The 20,464-nt window shown below is 39.8% G+C and overlaps 1 protein-coding gene across 6 annotated transcripts in view; it reads right to left on the minus strand.

The window, feature by feature from the left end:
- Nucleotides 1–20,464, minus strand: part of DLG2 (discs large MAGUK scaffold protein 2) — a 698,848-nt gene that overhangs the window by 216,815 nt on the left and 461,569 nt on the right. For all 6 annotated transcript variants that reach the window (XM_035897884.1, XM_035897901.1, XM_035897894.1 and 3 more), the window contains one exon: nt 5,332–5,434. In XM_035897884.1, coding sequence (XP_035753777.1) covers nt 5,332–5,434 — 103 coding nt within the window. The remainder of the gene's footprint in view (nt 1–5,331; nt 5,435–20,464) is intronic.

Raw genomic sequence — 20,464 nt, forward strand, 5'->3', positions numbered from 1 at the left:
AGTAATTAAGCTACATTGATTTTCAACAGCTGGGAAAAGCGGCCGTTGACATGAGTATTCATATTTCAAAGTCTAGAAGTGACGTAGACAAAGATGAATAAATACAATTATTTATTCTTCCCATATATTTTGTATCAACCTTATTCCTGCAGAATCTGGAAAGGTTAAAGATCTGAATCAGGTGACTGTTGTACCAAACAGGAGACAAGCGTTTGTATTTTGAGGCAGGAACAGGGAATGAAATGGGGGAAAGAGCTAAAAAGTATCCATGACTGTTCAGGGATAGACCCGTAAAAGTGATCCCTGGATTTTTACTCTGATACTTTAAAGAGAGCAGGTCTCATGCATTAGTAGGTCAGATGAATGTGTAAGATGAGGAGTTTGCTTTCGTAAGAGCTGATGCTGCTTATGCAAGTTAGGTCTGTTACAACGCACCACGTGAGCCTCCCAGATTCAGAAACAACAGAACTTAAAAGTGAATTTAGTACCATAGCCGCCATGGGATGCTTATACCTGTAGGTGCAGCTCTCCAAAAATTTCCTTAGCTAATGTCTGCAAAGAAAGATGCTGCCTATCTCCATACCTCTCCGCCTGATACTCAGTCTCTAGCTAAAGCTCCCCTACTCACCCTCCCGCGGGCGCAGCGTACCGAGTCAGGAGCGGGCAGCTAACGGCTCCTTCAGGAGGTGGGAGAGCAGAAATTCTCCTGCTGTCACAACTTTTGGACCTCTTCGTTGCCAGCTGGTCTAATCAAACTGTTATCAATGAATGCTTTCCCTATATGCAAGCTGTTAAGGAAGAAAGTTAACTGGCTCACTTGAAAGATTTAAAGCGCATGAAACTTCTGGGCGGTTTAGCAGTTTTCCAGGGGCTGTGGCGAGGGAATAGCTGCAGAGGCACTGCAATGCAGCACAAGGCAGCTCGCAGACCACTGACACGGAATATTCTGCAAAAATCTTAGGGCTAAGTTCTACCCTTTCACACTGCCGCGGGCGGAAGGAACAGAGTATTTGAGGCTAAAATGTGCAATGAAGCTTTTTAGCATCTTCATTAGGAGTCCAGGGTTCTGTATACCCCCGCTCCCAAGCTGTGGCTTTCAGTATAAATTGTTGCTATTTCAACTAAAGTTCACCTTCCTTTGAAAATGTATTTCAGTTTCACTGACAAAATGGTTTTTTCTTAACTCCTTCCATACTGGGCTGTAATTTACAACTCTTGTCATTAAAATCAAACTACGTCCTGCATAAAAACCTGGAAGTGTAAACAGTGTTTCCCTATGTAGTATATATTCCCATTTTAAATTCTACTTAACTGTTTAATAAGGACACACTCTTCCACCCTAAGATTATTTTCCAGGCTCAGGTTTTTATTTTGTGGAAGAGAAGAGCCTACTCACTAGGTCCATATTTGTGCAATGTTTTAAAAGAGATCTGAGAGTTGCTAAGTTGGGAGGAGAGTTAAATGCTTCCAAGAATATTAAAAATTTGAGAGCAAAGCTAAATATAAGTTATCGGTTCCTCTTCTAATTTTGTTCTAAGCAGGTTTTGGTCCTTAGATTCTCTTTAATTTCATTTCAACCACGTGTAGAAGATATGAGCAGCACATGACTACAAAAAGCCATCTTTCTGAAGTGTGCAGGATGGCTCATGTACTTCGAATTCATGCATAAATCTCCATGTGAACTACACCCGCGATGACCATAAGAGATCATGATGCTTAACATGACTTGACTTCTGTTTACTTGACCTCTCTTTACACTATACACGTGTACATAAGATACAGTACACAGGTTATTTTCAGTTTTTAAAATAAAAGTAAGGAATGACTCCAAAAGTTATGATTGCTGTTCCTAAAGGTATAGACATATACTCTCACCATTGAGCTCTGGTATTTTAATCTTTGTGATTTCTTTTTCTTTTGCTCCTAATAATATTTCCATATTTTTGTTCACAGAATTTAAATGTCTGTTTGGACTTTCATACCTCTTTTTCTCTCTCTTGTTTCTCAGAGAGATGAGTGAAATAAAGATAGTGACTGTGTATGAGGAGATCAGGGACTGAAGGGCAGAAGAGCTGAGGAGCTTTTCTCCATTCTTCATACCATCCCTTGTATTTCCATGCAGCTCCTTCTCAGGAAATCACTGCTTGTAATTCTCCCTTTGTTCACTGTCTCTGTGCTCTTTTACAGGAATTTTCTCCTATTTCCAAGATCGCTTTCATCTGAGGGATAGGCAGCATGGTTCAGAGAAGCACCATCACCAACCACAAGTCTGACATAATTCAAAAAAAAATTGTGTTGCTATTCTATTTTATCTGAGCTAGTCTCTGCATTCGTTTATTCCAGACAGGATGAGAAAACAAAGTGCCATAAGATCAAGAGGAAAAGCTATTCAAGTTGATGGCAAGCACTAGATTTTATTTTTTTTTTTGCAGGAGTTGCCATTCTCATGAGATTTGCTGCCAAGCTGATACACATGAATGTGAGGGGAGTTCATATGAGGTTCAGATGAACTTTTGACTGTTTGAAACAAGGAAAGGGGAATTTAAACTTTGAAAGCTGTTTCTAAGGAGTCACCTCATTTTCTTCCCACAGCAAAGCATATTATTTGTTTTTGGAAACAGTATGTGATTGCCAAGTGTGTTGTAAGCTTTCCTCTACTGCATAAAAACTACATTATTGGAACATAAGTTTTTCTACAAACAATTTTAATTGCTAATCATTGGTTTGCTTATAGTATTAACTGGCACTCATATCACCATCACTTAATACCTGAAATATCAATAGCTAAAGGTTTCATTGAATTCTGGCAACAACATCTAAAGGCTTAATAAGCTGGAAAAGATTAAAAAAGGTATTGGTTAGCATTTGAAGTTGCTATCCTTGGATTTCCCCAAAAACCTGAAATTGTAGTAACAACTCAGAGCTTCCAGTATGAAAATGGAAAAATCAAGCTACAAGTTTACTTTACTTACATTCTTTACTAGTTTTGGAAGCATTTTAAAGTGAGGAGGCCCTGGAGGAAGCACAGCTGTACAGTTTTAAGACTCTATTTTATGACTATGCAATACATGCATGAAGATAAGATATGGTAAATAAAAGATCAGGTTTAAATTACATAGAAAGGACAAAAAGTGTTGTGCAGGATCTTTAGAAAAAAAAAAATAAATATTGATGCTGATATAGAGGGTGTTTGTCTTTCTGCATGACCCGTAAATCCTTAAATAATTCTGTGGGAAGGTTATTTAAACAACTGTTTTAAACCTGTTTCATCTTTCTTTGCTGTTAGGGAAATTTTATGGAAATAGATACTTCATTTCATATCTATGTTTATACAGTTTGCCTTAACCAGCTTCTCAAATTAAAATTAAATACTTCAGCCATAAGGCAACACATGCTGCATATCTACTGAATGCTCTCACTACCCTAAAAATTGCAGTCATTCCCTACAAAAAGGCTAACTTCCAGGGCCTGTTCTTCACCAGCTCCACTCTCTTCAGTGTGTTTTGAATGATTTGGGTGAAACGGAAAACTGGCTGTGCTTCACTGACAAGTCACACAGTCAGGACTAGTCTGCCCTCAGCAGGGTTTTTGGTGAATGGAGCAGTGTTATTGGAAAAGTAGACTAAATATGCAGTATAATACTTGATGGATTTTATTGGCATCATTTGAATTGCATGTTCACCAAACCCGAATTTGCCATATTACAGAGCTGGTAAAATATAAGGGAAAAGTATGTCAACTAAAAGTTCAAATATAATAGGAAAAATCTGTCAAGTGATGTATTTTTCTGTGTATTAAAAATGGCATAGAACAACTTTGAAATGCCAGTGATTGCTACAAGTATTCAGACACCATGGTGATAATTGCAGTATAAAATCACCAGACAGCAAACAAGACTGCCGGAACTAATGGGAACATGAATCCAGTGTGGATAGCTGTCTGTAATGGAATTGTTTTTCAATACTTTTTCTTTGAAATAACTGATTATTGCTTATGCATTTTTATATTAATATGTTCCATTTATTTAACTAAAGATAAACACTTGCAATTTCATTTGCTCTCATCTGCCCATTTCTTCGTATGGCCTGATTTATTCTGCTTGGTGACTCAAGTGCAAATAAACCAATAAACGGGTGCACGATACCAGATCTGAAGCACAATTGTAAGCTTGACTCAAATACCAGCTGGTTTTCTCTTTGTCTGCTTATCATCAGGATCCAGAGAAACAAAAGAAGGTACCATGCTGGATAAACTCTGGCAGCACTAATTCATCTCCCCAGTGTCTCTGAAAAAACTGACTGGCTGAACCTGTTACTAGAGCTGTGCTGTTTCACCTGAGACCTACACGTGTCCTAGGCTGGGCACAATCAGTCAGAATCAACAGCTTGTGTTGACAGGTCCTAGCAGGACTTGTGAATTGAGCCAGAACTGTTTACGGAAAACTGATAAAATGGTGCCGGGAAGTCTTCAGAGACACCTGTAGTTGCTGAATTCACCTGGGAAGAATTTAAAAGTCACAGCTACTGCAGAGGAAAACCATCTTTAGTTCCTACCAGAAAGCGATATTCCTTTCAGGAATTCCTTGAGAGCCTCAGATAGTCGTATCAGGAAAAAACACAGCTCATGGACAATGAGGAGTCCCGTCACTTAACTCTGGACTCATAAAATCAATCAACACCTACTTCTTCCCACTGAAATTAGCTTAAGCTCTGGAGGGCTACATATTGGACACCAAAAGCTGGATGAGATACATCCCACCCTAAATGTCTTATATTTTGCTGAATTTCCTGTTGATGCTTTCATTTGGAAAGCTGTTATTTTCTCTAGTAAGTGCTTGTTATTTGCGGCTGATTGCCCTAGAGCTACAAGGACACCTTCACCCCAAAGTAATAACGGGAAGCTCTATGCATTTGGCAGGAAGCATTTATCTTTGCTTAATTCTGATCTGACTGTCCGAAGCAACTTCAGATCTTCCTGGCATTTCTGTTCATTCTTAACTTATCTTTTGTACTGTCTCCAGAAGGAGAGTAGAAAAGAACATAAAACAACCAATAGTGAAAATAAAATGATTAACTAAATGTTGATTACTGTCTTATTATAGGCACATTTAAAGATTGTTCTTGTAGTTGCATAAAATACTTCTAAAAGCAAAGTCTGTGACAAAAATGCAACCATTTCCTTGGGATAGAATTGCCACTTGAATTTTTATTCCAGATGACTTCTGATGATAGCTGGGAAAAGCACTATCTATAGCAGCCTCATCCTGTTAAATGGGTGGCTTTAAAGCACTTATCTTTTACCATATGTCTTTAAGTTTATTATTTTGCTTACCCTCCGGCTGGTATTGTGCTATGATTGTTACCGTCTGCCCTGCTCCTTTTAGCGCAGCTGCAGCCTGCTCGTGGGTAGCACCTCGAAGATCAATACCGTTCACCTATAGAAGGAAGGCAAACAACAACAGATCTGAGTAGTTTAACATTAGCGAGAAAGACAGAGGTGCACTAATACTGCACACCATAGTTATGTACGCTTTTGCATATTCTCTGACCACCGCTTTTTTGGGGTTTCCTGTTCTACTGAGTTTACGTTTTCAGTAATGTCTTCATAAATCAGTTTCATTTAATATATCAGGTTTAAAAGATACATTTTCTGCAGTGCTTGAAGGTCACTGTAGAATACTGCAGGTAAGGAAACTGCTCTTTCAGCCAGACTATGCAAGGCCAGTTGGTACCATCAGGGGAACCTGCAGATATATATAAAGCATCTCTGACAAAAAATGCTGGTTGGAGAACTTAAAATCATAGACTCATAGAATGTTTTGGGTTGGAAGGGACCTTTAGAGATCATTCAGTCCAATCCCCCTGCAATGAGCAGGGACATCTTCAACTCAACCAGCTTGCTCAGAGCCCCATCCAACCTGGCCTGGAACGTTTCCAGGGATGGGGCCTCTACCACCTCTCTGGGCAGAGGTTCCAGTGTTTCACCACCCTTGTTGTAAAGAATTTCTTCCTTATATCTAGCCTAAATCCCATCTACCATTTTCTTTTCGTGCAACTCCTCCTCCTATTGCCTAGAAATATCCCTGTATCTTGCAAATGAGAGCAATGGAGTCACTACCAGGTACAGCTTTGTCACCTGTGGCTGTTTGACACTGGTAGATCTTTCCATGGGCTTCCTCTGACTTAATGATAATTTTTTCTTAAATAAGCAGTGCAGGTGGTACAGAGCAGAACAAAGTAGGGAACCCACCCCTAAAATTCGTGGGCAGTTTCAGAACTCTCTTCATTTGTATTTGTAATGTTAAACGTCAGCACCAGCCCAAGGAAGAGACAGGATTCGTATACAGAATTATTAACTGCTCCAGTAATTTGAATCCTGCTTTTCAGTGGGAGTGTTACTGCATGGCTATACTGAAGTATGTAAGATTTCTTTTATTTATTTATTTATCCATTTATTTACTTATTTGACTTTCCTCCTCACTTCTACAGGTTTTCACTTCATAATGTTTCAGTGAAAAGCTGGAAATTTTGACATGTAAATAACCTCAGCAGGACAGAAATCTATTTCTGATTACTCAAGAGAAGAAAGGAAAAAAGAAAGGAAATAAAGGGTGGGGCGAGATGAGAGAAAATGCCATCGATTTCACAGGCAAACAGGCCAAACCACAAGCCCCAAATTCTCAGCAATAGCAATTTTTTTGTGCTTATTTTTATCAAGTACTAAAAGAAGATGGCTAAGCACATACTGCGAATATGGATTTTATTTTATTTAAATTTTAACAACTTTTTAAGGCTTACAAAAATATTTGAGTCCATAGAACTTTACAAATAACATCTATTGAATCTGTTATGAATACATTTGTGTTGATCAATTACATTTAGAAACTGTCCCATCTTAACTTGCTGTCTTTCACCAAATCTTGAAGAATGTGATGTTATAGGAACACATTTAATTATTTATCATTGAATCATAGAATTATAGGATAGTTTGGGTTGGAGGGGACCTTTAAAGGTCATCTAGTCCAACCCCCCCACCATGGGCAGGGACATCTTCAACTTGATTAGGTTGCTCACAGCCCCGTCCAACCTGTCCTTGAATGTTTCCAGGGATGGGGCATCTACCACCTCCCTGGGCAACCTGCGCCTGTGTTTCACCACCCTCATCGAAAAAAAAAATCCTTCCTTATTTGCATGAGAAAATCTAGTCTTCAGTAGTATGTGAAGAGCATTTAGACTATTATTCGTAGAAAAACTAATTTGTGATAGCAATAATATAAAGCCCAGGAGATCCCAGGGTTTCTGACCCAGAAGACCGTATTATGCTATATAACTGTTGACTCTACACAGAAACATAATTGTCTAGCTGAGGTTTCAGGCTTCTGAAAATATGAGTCCATAAATCTAGTCTTTAGTAGTATGTGAAGAGCATTTAGACTATTATTCTTAGAAAAACTAATTTGTGATAGCAATAATATAAAGCCCAGGAGATCCCAGGGTTTCTGACCCAGAAGACCGTATTATGCTATATAACTGTTGACTCTACACAGAAACATAATTGTCTAGCTGAGGTTTCAGGCTTCTGAAAATATGAGTCCATAAAAATAGAACTTTTCCCAGTTCAACCTGTCTAGCAAATCACCTTTCCTCAATTAGTTTTTTTTTTCTTTATGCCAAGGAAGCAAAAAATACGTTTTGACCTAAACAACTCATCCTTTCTTCCCTCAAAAACTTTTCAAGCTACTCAATCTGATGATCATTTAGTACTTCTTCCCATCTTATTCACAAAAATTTCTAAAATATTAGCCTTAATTTTAACTGTCTATATTATTTTTATATCATTCCAAACCATGGAAGATTTAGAACTTTGGAGAGGCATAATTTGTTGCAATCTTTCCATGTTATACAACAATAATTACACACTGGCTTATCTTTAGATTGAGGAAGCAAACATGTGAATGTGGAACTATCATAACAGAAGAATATAACCTATCCAAATCTTACCTTCCTCATATCACCATGCACACAAGACCTATTACATAATCATGATAATGATTATGAAAGATGAAATTAATTTTGTTACCTTACAGAAAAATAACTGTGGGGTTTTTTTAACTGGTTTGTCCATATGTGTGTTCTGCAGTGGAGAGTACCAATACCATTACCGTGCCTGTCATGGCTGCTTGATATATGCATGTGTCTTAGACCCTTAGGGGCAGCATATGAAGGGCCTAAAAGGCAGAATAGTACTGAACCACCATCATGTTGGGTGTCTTCTTTGCAAGGATAGGGATCTCAGCACACAAAGAGGGAGGATGACTGGTAGAGAGAGAGAGGCAAAATATTTTAAGGAACACTAAAGCAGCTTCTACAAGACAGATACCTTGTAGTAGAGGTGTAGGCTGGAAGACTACCATACCTAAAGAAACATTCAAAGTAAATGTCTGTGACAAAAGATAATGTGTTATGAGAATATGTATGTATGGATCCCCATGTTACAATCATACAGACAATCTATGACAAGAATTCAGTCTTTTGGTACTGCCACGTATTAGTGTCTTTGGCTCATACATTTCAAAGCATTTTATGCTGATAGATACACTCTAATAGCTTCTACATTTCTGTCATGGGAAGTGCAAAAAATTCATGTTGTTTTTACAATTCCTATCTAGATTGTGTAAAGGGAAGTGAATACCTTTATGCACAAGTAATGTTCTAATGTTACTGAAAAAAAATTCTGAGCACAGGGCAAATGTAAGATAATAAACTTCATAATTTGTCTAACACAAAAGATCTCAGTTGTCCCTTATTCCTGTCTGAAAGCAATGGCTGTAGAAATGGCTGGTGGAAGCTTTCCAAAAAAATGAGCCAAAGGTTCAAATACTTTCATCGAAGTTGTGTACATAAACCTCAAGTTTGGTGGGTGGCAAGACTAACACAGACTCCTGGAAAAAACTCGCTGAAATTCAGTCTAGGAACATAGTGTCTTAGAAGGCAATAATTAAATGCATTCTAAAGGAATGAAGGAGAGAATCAGAGTTTTCAGTGCCGTAAAATCTAATATAGTTTTGTGCACAATATACATAATGTAGTTTTATGCACAACAGTGGAAATACCTAAAGATGAATATGGTGTCAATTAGGACTTAGTTTGCAACCTCTGTGGAGAATACAAACTTGCTGAAAGGAGCACAATTTAGGCTGCTGCTGTGGGAGAAAGAGATGTTGTGCCCTACTTTTATTCCGTGATTGTGTTATGACATTTGATGCTGCATTGCCATGGGCGCAGATGGACCAGCACTACAATCACTCATTAACTCAGCACTGTAGTCCCAGCTTTGGTACTGTGGAGACCTGAGCAGAAACCTTGAGTTTAGACAGCACAGTGTCTATATCTGCCATAAAGGAAACCTCCACCTTCATTCAGTGTCTCTAAAGACAATTTTGAAGCCATGTTATCATGCCTTTAATAGAGATCTTGGGTCTTATCTATGTGTTTTTCCCTTTCATAACAGCTGAGAGTGTCCTGAGAAAGAAGCAATAGGATGAACTCAAAAAAGCTTAAAGGAACATTCCTGAACTCCTGAGCTCCTGCGTTGGGAAGATGAATATGGATGATGTCACCTGGTCATTATTAGAAGGTCCAGAAAATAAAATAGTGATTTTGTTTAGACTTAAGCTGGAAGACTGTAGATTTCAGGAGAACACAAGCCTCTCTCAAGCAATATGAGAAAACATCGTGGTGGTCTGTAAGAGTTGTGTTAACAGAACATGAAGTTTTAAAAACCATTAATAAAGCATCATAATCTCTCTGTATAGAGAAGGCAAGGCCGTATGAAAGAATAAAGAAACCACATGCTTATTCTCCTTCTCCTCTGAAAAGCAATAACTCTATTTATAAGTGATCCAGTAAATAAGATCCTAATAACACATCAGGAATATAAATATAAGACCAGAATTCCACCAAAGTTACGCAAACATTTTTTCACTTTTCCACAGAACAAGAAGAAGCCACTGAAATGGCAATCAGCTACTTTCAGCCCTTGGCACACTCATTCTAGAAGAAATGATTGCCTAAGTTGCAAACTGAGTGAATTTCTCGGCAATGAAGTTCACTTTTCTGCTAGGATATAGGTTGGGGCGGACACCTGGGCAGGACTTACAGGTCTGAGTGGCTGAAATCCAACGAGCAAGGAAAAGAAATGTCAGAGAGAAAATAACACATCGATTCTATCTTCTGCAATTTGTATCAAGATGATAAACAAGCTCCACAAAATAGATTAAGTAATGTTGAACAGGTAAATGACCCGACTACACTAGGTTGCCAAAATAGACATCTCCCTCCTGAAGGTGCACAGCTTCAGAATAAAATCAAGCAGTCATTGCCAAACAGGTAGGCAGAAGTCTGTTTGCATGCTATTTTGCTCTCCAATACCTAACAGGATCTCACTGCAGAATAATAGGCATTAAATTTAGAAAGGACTTATAACCTAGTCTGACTTTCTAAAGAACAAGAAGAGTAGATGCTAACTTGATTTCTGGGTATTATTACCCAATATTTAAAAGCAAACATAATCAAGTCCCAAACCTTCCAGTTGAAAAACAGCATATTCATGTAGCAACATTAAATCTTGATGAAAGACACCATTAATTTACACATTTTAATCAAATCCTTACCCTCAGGCCAAAATGGACAAGAATTTCTGAAGGAGTAAAACAAATAATGCTCTGTCTTGCTTCTTCCTCCAAAACAATGTTTTAATTATAAGAGTTGTGTGCAGTGATGTTTTTTCCCTGACATGATTACATTGTAAATTGTAAAAATCTGATTTCAATTACTGCTTTCAATTAATTTAATGCTGTTTATGTTAAGAATAATCAGTAAAAGAAACAAAAATACCAGAAAAAGTTGCAAGTGCGTGCAGGAAAGTTTAATACATATCAAAAGTGGTTTGGTGTTGGTATTTTTTTTCCTATTAAATGGGCTGGCTTCTTTTATGAAGCGTTATACAATAAGCAAAGGAGCACTGCTGTTCTGAGCTTGACTGCACAATCCTGATGCCCTGGCCCAGAATGAATTTGACTGCACAATTTCTGATGCCTAACTCCAAAATGAATTTGACATAATGGAAGTAAGAAGAGCCTCCAGCTTATACAGATGTCTGCCTCTTCTGCATGCTGTGGCAAAAAAGCAGGAAGAAAGCTTACAAACAAAGAGGAATGCTGCAGTGGAAGGTTACAGTTTAGAACTACAGACAAAACTAAACTGAGATGGAGGAAAAGATGCAACTGTAGTTCACGGTAATTATAGTAATTCCCTTTGCATTCATTGACTCAAACTAAAGCATGTTCTACTTCTTTAAATACTGAATCGGAATCTAAATGAAAGGTAAAAATTGTATTTCGGATAGAATGAACTGTTCTAAAAATGGGAGAGTTCTATTTCCTTTAAAATATTTGCGTAGCCTGTATTAGCACGAATTGGTTCAGTTCTGAACAGTATCATTTGAAGACTTAGTGCCATCTGGTTGTCTTCTGTTAGAATGCTTGAGCATGATTCATACGTAGGTCATTCACATAGAGGCTAGCAGAATAAGCTCTTTTATTTAGCTATTTATTTATTTTAGCCACCTTATTTTGTGTTTGTACAGTGATTAAATGAACACTTGGAGCGTCTTGTTGAATTGGAAAGGAAAAACACATCCCTTCTCTGGGGAGGAAACATAGAGGATTTCTTTTTGTTTCTTCTTTGAATTGTCACTGTCATAGTATAGTGCTTTTATATGGTAAATTAAACGGTGAAGAAATGGCACTTTTTTACCATGGAACAAACAATATAGCAGATTTTTTGAGTTGTGGCTGAATTTGTTTATTTGTTGAACACATAAAATAGGAGGTTTTGGTGTCTGAAAAAGCAAACAGAAATCTGAGTAAAGACAACTCTTTACAGCCAGAATTGCCACTGTTTGCATTAAGAGAAGATACAAAGAACCCTATTTATCTGCCTTAACTTTGCATGTCAACGTAAGTATTCTCAAGCACATTACCAAGGGATGAGATGAAAGCTGAACCATGATCTCCAACAGTCCTGCTTAATTATTGGAATATATAGCATCAACCCTTAGGTGATGGAAGTGCAGTGTTCCAGTAAGACAGGGAACATCGGAAAAATACGTTAGGGATGACTTTCCCTGAACATATCTGGGGGAAACTTTCCTTACAAGCAGGTGATGTAATCATTCTATACATTGGCCCACACAACTCTGACAACTTAATACAGTCCAGTGACAAGCACAAGAATCCTAAGAAACTCATGCATGTTGCTGTCCTGGTTTCAGCTGGGACAGAGTTAATTTTCTTCCTAGTAACTGGCATAGCGCTGGGTTTTGGATTTAGTATTAGAAGAATGTTGATAACTCACTGATGGTTTAGTTGTTGCTGAGCAGGGCTTACACCAGTCAAGGACTTTTCAGCTTCCCCTGCTCTGCCAGGGGCACAAGAAGCTGGGAGGGGGCACAGCCGGGACAGCTGACCCCAAATGGCCCAAGGGCTATTCCAGACCATATGATGTCATGCTCGGGGGGAGTTGTCCAGGGAGGGTGATGGCTGCTTGGGGATGTAGTGGGCATCAGTCGATGGGTGGTGAGCGATTGCATCACTTGTTTTTACCAGGGTTGTGGTTTTCTCTCTCTTGTTTTCCTTTTCATTACAAATTATTATTATTGTTATTATTGTTGATGTTGTTATTATTATTGTTATTAATTATGACAACATGAATACTATTTCAATTATTAAGATGTTCTTATCTTGACCCATGAGTTTTCTTACTTTTGCTTTTCCAATTCTCTCCCTCATCCCACCGAGGTGGGGAGGGTGAGCAAGCAGCTCTGTGGTGCTTGGTTGCCAGCTCAGGCTAAACCTCAACAGTCACCAAATTACAGCCCTTGAGCAGCAATCTTTTTCAGCTTAGGCCATCTTTTTGCAAAGCGAAGCCCACACATCCCAGTCCAGGCTGAGGTGCTGCAGGAGGGAGCTGGAAGGGAGTGGAGGGCACTCTGGGAACTCTGCCTGGGGTTTGCCATGGGAAAGGGCACGCTGGGGGGCAAATGCTGGTATGGGAGTTTTTGCCTTACTAGTGAAGAAAAAGTTTAGAAATGGAAAGAAAGGAGAAATGCACAGAGGGAAAAGAGTCTTCACACTCCATCTTAGCTTCTTTTAAGTTGTCTGGCTCACTTTATTGCTTTTCTCTCTTTTTTTTCACTCCTCCTAATCTTTTCTGTGCCTACGCTTTCTTCTGATCAGTTAAAACTGGTCAGTTCAGCACATCTAGGCACACTGGTTATCTCATCCCAAGCTCCACTGAAAACATAATATCATGTCATGTCTGCTGTTCTCCATGCCCAGAACATAGCTAAACTACCACTGGCCAGTTTTGCTCATAATGCTGCAGGGTTCTTCTTTCACACTTGAATTTCAAAGGACGGTATAAGCAAAATAATTACTACAATTCTCCTGCTTCTGAAAGGAAGTAAAGGTTTCCGTTTTAGCAAGTGCCTTATAACCCAAGGATGATGAGAACTTAATTCCATCTGAAGCCAATAAGTGATAGGTACCCAGGAACTGAAATACAGAGGTAAAACAATTTTAGAGGCTGCTTAGAGACAGAAGAACTTTGGTGACTTGTCTGATCCCAAGCACTTGAGTTAGCGGCAAATTCCAAAACTGAAATCCGTATCTTGATCTCTACTTGATGGGCTTTTCCATATTTCCGCATCTGCAGAATATGGTAGTATGGCTCGTGAGATGGCCATTGGCTTGTGCCATGGCAAGTCTATACTGAGTTCAATCCAGTGACCATGAGGCAAATGGTTGAACGGTAGCTAACTGGAATCTTCAACTCTAGATGAAGTAAGTGTTCAGTGCTCACACTTTTGTATTAACACTGCCTTAATCACAACATTCATGGTTTATTTGTGGCTCTACAGATTCGGGTTATGTGATGCAAATGTTTTGAATAGGTGACTCCATAGTCTCAAATAAAGCATGTTTTTTAAAACCAATGGAAAGGAAATAGCCCTTGTTCTGTAAGAGGTTTTCACTTTGTTATTGTCCTGATGGCTTGCTTGTTCATATAAAGGGGATATCTATCTTGCTTTTTCAAAAGGATCTCCAAATTGTCCTCCAACAAATTATTGCAGATATGCCTCAAATACCCTATTTAATGGATGGACAATTTCTATTATTTTGCAGCTCATGTCACATGATAATATTTAATCACTCAGGAACCCCAAACTTACTGGGCAGTAGAGCAGAATGATGCCTGCAGTCTAGTCTGGTGAAGTACAAGGCAAAAGTCCAGCCTGGGGCACATCTCTGAGTGACTGAAACATAGGCATGTAGCCATTTTGTCCAGCAGTAGCAGTTTGGCTTTCAAATTTGTGTTTTTAGTTTTCCTTCATTGTAAGCCTGACAGTAAGGCTACACAGAGAAATGTAAAGCTCACTCCAAATCTTAAAATGTATCAGATGTGACATAATATTGTTTGACAGTCTTAAACCAAAATTTCCGAAGTCGGAATGTTTGAACTGAATGTGAACTCCTCCTTAAACTATTAGGAGCTGAAGAGCAAGCAATCTGGCATCAGATCATTCTACTCATTGAGGCAATTGTAAAATGAATGTTTTAGAGGCAACTGATGATTTCATCACGGAAAAAATACACAGCCTCTAGTCTAGGCCAATTTACCAGCTTTGCATGATGCATAGCTGACAGGTCTGATAGCTAGCACTGCTTGGCAAAAAGATACATACCTTATACATGAGAATGGTTAGTATAATTTATTAGGTTCTGATCATGTGCTTGGAAACATCAGAGTTAATTTAGGAAACAGTTACTGCATCAAGGCAATTGCAATATATGTTACAAAGGGGGGAAGAGAGAGAAAAATCCAGCTGGAAGACAGATTCCTAGATTAATAAAAGACAAAAGGGAGCTCTATAGTCACCAATCCAGCATATGCAGGTGGTAAATTTTTCCCTAGAAGCTCCATTAAGCTTGTATTTTAGAAAGTAATCTATTTTATTTTGAAGTTTCAAAGTGACAAGTCTACAAGCTTCTATAGCAGTATAAGCCAGTTATCCTAACTACAAAACAAGTGCATCATGTTTTGAGGCTGAATATGTCTAAATTCAACTTCCAGCCATCAAATCATGTATATTTATCAACAACACTGAAAACCAATTTACTACCAGCTCTCTTCTCCAAGGGTAAGTATTTCCAGATGGCAGTGTTTACAGTGACACAGATCATACTTCATTAAAGTGAATCTTTATGGTCAAGGAGGATGCTAGGGCTTTCCTGCCATAGGTTCTAGACTCCAAGACTTCATAGAAAAAAAAAAAAAAAAACAATTTTTCTTTTTAATAACCCACATCTTTAAATATATAAAAGAGAGGGTTTTCAAAAGCATAAATTTGTGTTTGCACCCAGTTTCTTTTCATTGGGTGTCCAGTTGCCTTCTGTACATCTAAAAATCTCCTCTTGTACAGGGAAATTGTGTGGGTGATTCGTTTTTGTCATGTGAAATGTTTTTGAGTCATCATGATGCCAGCAAGTACTGGACACGTGTCTACATGTATTGTAAAAGGTGAGCTTATAGAGAAAAGTGGAGCACTCTGCACCCAGATGATCCCATATAAACTTAAACAGGTTGAGGACATTCAGAGACCTACTGCCATTTCTAACTCATCCACAAAACCCAGAACTTGCAATGTCTGAGCTTGCATAAACCCACTGGTTTCCCAAGATTTTTCCATTAGATCCTGCCATGACAGCATCTTTGCTTTTCTCTGTTTTTCTCTAGTTTTTGGGGGGGCTTGTGATCTGCCACTGTATGGAGAGGTTGATAGGCAGTTTACAGGGGCAGCAAGTTTGTGGTAAAATGACATTTATTGCTTCTTCTCCAGCCTTGTGGCCGTTGTCCTTTCAGGAATACAATTACACGTGACAATTTATTATTGAAAAGTTCATAGGGGCTATTAGTTCTCCTTGTGCTGTATTCTAAATATCTCTATATTCCCAAATATTCCTTGAGTTCCTGAAGAAAATTTTGAATTTTCTGCTTTGAATCGTTCCTTAAGTATTTGAAGATGAATTTCAGCTGATTTCTAAGCATCTTATTTGTCTCAGCACCCTGATTTGTACTCAGCCCCCCTGAGCTGGAAGACAGGGATGGTGAGTGGAATAAACCCCACATAATCCAGGAGGAAGCAGTTTATGACCTGTTATGCCACTTGGACATCCACAAGTCTATGGGGCCAGAGGGGATCCACCCAAGAGTGCTGAAGGAGCTGGCAGAGGAGCTTGTCAAGCTGCTCCCCATCATTTATCAGCAGTCCTGGTTAACAGGGAAGGTCCCAGGGGACTGGAGGCTTGCCGGTGTGACACCCATTTACAAGAAGGGCTGGAAGGAGGATTTGGGGAACTACAGGCCTGTCAGCCTGACCTCAGTACCAGGGAAGATTATGGAGTGGTTCATCCTGAGTGTGCTCACCAGGCATGTGCGGGACAACCAGGAGATCAGGCCCAGCCAGCATGGGTTCATGAAAGGCAGGTCCTGCCTCACCAACCTGATTTCCTCCTACGACAAGGTGACCCAACTAGTGGATAAGGAAAAGGCTGTGGATGTTCTCTACCTGGACTTCAGAAAGCCTTTGACATCGTCTCCCACAGCATTCTCCTAGAGAAGCTGATGGCTGATGGCCTAGACAGGTGTACTCTTTGCTGGATAAAAAACTGTCTGGATGGCCAAGCCCAGAGAGTTGTGGTCAATGGAGTTAAATCCAGTTGGTGGCCAGTCACAAGCGGTGTCCCCCAAGGCTCAGTTCTAGGGCTGGTCTTGTTTAATATCTTTATCAATGATCTGGACGAGGGGATTGAGTGCACCCTCAGTAAGTCTGCCGATGACACCAAATTGGGTGGGAGTGTCAATCTGCTTGAGGGGAGGAAGGTCCTGCAGAGGGACCTGGACAGGCTGGGTCAATGGGCCGAGGCCAACTGTATGAGGTTGAACAAAGCCAAGTGTCGTGTCCTGCACTTGGGTCACAACAACCCCATGCAGCGCTACAGGCTTGGGGCAGAGTGGCTGGAAAGCTGCCTGGTGGAAAAGGGCCTGGGGGTGTTGATCGACAGCTGGCTGAATATGAGCCAGCAGTGTGCCCAGGTGGCCAAGAAGGCCAATGGCATCCTGGCTTGTATCAGGAATAGTGTGGCCAGCAGGAGCAGGGCAGTGATCTTGCCCCTGTACTGGGCACTGGCGAGGCTGCACCTCAAATACTGGGTTCACTCACTACAGGGGCCCCTCACTACAGGAAAGATGTTGTGTTGCTGGAACATGTCCAGAGGAGAACAACAAAGCTGGTGAGGGGTCTGGAGCACAAGGCTGATGGGGAGCGGCTGAGGGAACTGGGGTTGTTTAGGCTGGAAAGAAGGAGGCTGAGGGGAGACCTTATCACCCTCTACAACTGCCTGAAAGGAGGGTGTAGTGAGGTGGGGCTCGGTCTCTTCTCTCAGGTAACGGGCGATAGGACAAGGGGAAATCTCTTCCAGGGAGGTTTAGATTAGACATTAGGAAAAATTTCTTCCCCGAAAGGGTTGTCAAACATTGGAACAGGCTGCCCAGGGAAGTGGTTGAGTCCCCATCCCTGGAGGTATTTAAAAGACGGGTAGATGAGGTGCTTAGGGACATGGTTTAGTGATGGGATGGTGATGTTAGGTTAATGGTTGGACTTGATGATCTTACAGGTCTTTTCCAACCTAAACGATTCTATGATTCTATGATTCTAAGTTCTAACTTGTTTTTTGCCTTTGTTCGGTTTAAAGACTTATCTCTGTTTCTTCATAACTGCCCTAACTGGATGATCATGGATCCTTTTTTAAAGAAGAAAAAAGCAAAAAATGCATGAAACAGTTGAAGTCTCTCAGTCTCACTTTTAAGTAGCCTTTCTTCCAACTATTTAGGAAACTAATTTATTGCTTGGTTTTCTATTTTCATCACATTCTTGCTACCTTTTCTAATCCTTGCTAGTTATCGTCCATTTTACATCTTACTCTTCTGACTTTGTCCCAGAAGTTTACCTAACATTTATGGATTTTTAGGACTTAGAACTTCTTTTTAGATCCACAGTAACTTGACCCAGCTTCAACTTCTTGAATGTTGAATGTTTCATATTATCAAAAGGCTCTCAAGTACCAAGGTTAATTTCTTACTACACTTACTATCATTCCACCCTTAAATTTTTTTTCTTAATGTATTGGGTCAAGCTGCATAGTGCTGTGCTTTCTATTGGTGTGTAGAAAGGTGTTGATAACACACCAATGTTTTGGGTACTGCTGAGCAGCGCTCACACAGCATCAAGGCTGTGCCTCCAACATTCCCCCCACCACCACCAGTGGGCTGGGAGGGGGCAAGATCTTGGGAGGGGACATAGCCAAGACACCTGACCCAAACCAAGTAAAGGGATATTCCATACTATATGACATCAGCTCAGATATAAAAACTAAGGAAAAAGGAAGAGGAGAGGGAGCATTCGTCTTTTATGATGTTTTGTCTTCCGGAGCAACAACTATGTGTACTGAGGCCCTGCTTCCCGGGAAGTGGCTGGGCATCTCCTGCTAATGGGAAGTAGAGAACAAAATCTTGTTTTCCTTTTGCTACCATGCACAGCCTTTGCTTTTGCTTTTTTTTTATTAAACTGCCTTTATCTTGACCCACGAGTTTTCTTTCTTTTCCATCTCATTCTCTCCCTACCTGTCCTGCTGAAAAAGAATAGAGCGGCTTGGTGGCACCTGGCATCCAGCCAAGGTCAAACCACCACACTTAAATAAACAGCTACCACTTTTGAGTTAACTGGTACTTTAAAAGTTGCTCCCTGGGGGATTTTCCATATCAGTTCTGAATGCACAGCAGACTGGTTTTGGAGTTCATGTTACTTATTTTTCTGAATTTCCTCATTTCCTTCTAGCAAAAATTTCATAAATTTGCCACTACACTGCATGGCCACTCAAGGGCAAATTATGTTTCATTTTCCTATTTTCAGGCCATTCTCCCTTACTGGTCAAAATAAAATCTGTAATTAACTGACTTATACATGCTTTTTACGTATTCTCCACCAAAAAGTTTCATGAACGTTTGGTCAGTTTGGATGGGATCTATTTCACTAAAGGGCAGTCATGCCAAATTCTCTATAACCAGTGAAAAGAAGCATACAGTTTGATGTATGGTCATCTGACCTGCGTAAAATGTTCGCTTTAGGGCAAGGTAAATTGTACTCCAGAGGTGGCTACATCTTTCTGTCAGCTACAGAGGGAGCCTAAAGGGTTATATGCCCTGTGGTTCCCAATATTAACAAAGCCTGAATTTAGTTTAATCCACTATTTGCTCCTAAGGAGCTTAATCTACCTGCCCTTCTAGCTGGTGTTATCCTATTAACATATGACAGCTCCTGTGCTCTCAGCTCCCTTTCTCTCCAGACATTTTCTTTTTACAGATCCATCAGAAATATCACCTACCATGCAGTATTTATCTTTTGGATGAGTTTGGCAACACATTCTCCCTTGTTCTACTTCTTTAATATGTGCACAGTCCGATTATGAGAATTGATCTCCCCATTTAAGCTACTGCACTGATTATATACTAACATTCCCAATATATAATATATAATCTGTATATATGACTGCCGAGCAAGTTTACATAGTTGTGGTTTTCCTCTTGGTTAATTAGGATTATTGTTAAAAACATAAAGGGAGACTTTATGGACAAGTGCAGCGAAAGGCCACAGAATTTGATAGACTCTCCTATGCCAGAGGACAGAGTCATACATCATCCACGGCACCACGGGGAAGTAAGCGTCCCAAGGATATGGTCAGCGCCTCTGCAAATAGGTCTCGTAAGGCAAAGGGAGTATCTGCTGCAAGTGTAATGCTATTACGCGAGAGTGGCAAACTGATGCTCCATGGAGAAAAGACTCCATGCCCTACAGAGATGATTCAAACATTTTCCAAGCCAGTTGCAATCTGAAAAAAAACCCAAACAACTGAGAAGCAGAACCAAATGGTATTTGCCATTTTTCTTAGTTTTGTAACTAGGTAACAAAATGCACTCTTTGCCCTAAGTAGTTTTACTGCTTTTACCATGAGCAAAAAGCCATTTTGACTTAGAAAGCTGAAAGTTTCTCTGCACCAAAGTAAAGGAAGTCAATCTGGAGGTCAATTCTAACTGTAGCAAATACAAAGCATACCTATTTGCTATAAATAAGCACAGAGTCCTTACTACTCTATCCTGGTCTATATAGAATCATAGAATCATAGAATCACTTTGGTTGGAAAAGACCTTTGAGATCATCGAGTCCAACCTTTAACCTAACCCTGCCATCCCACCACTAAGCCATGTTCCTAAGCACCTCATCTATC

Source organism: Egretta garzetta, unplaced genomic scaffold (genome assembly GCF_000687185.1).
Source record: "Egretta garzetta isolate BGI_Z169 unplaced genomic scaffold, ASM68718v1 scaffold20, whole genome shotgun sequence".
Taxonomy (NCBI): Eukaryota; Metazoa; Chordata; class Aves; order Pelecaniformes; family Ardeidae; genus Egretta; species Egretta garzetta.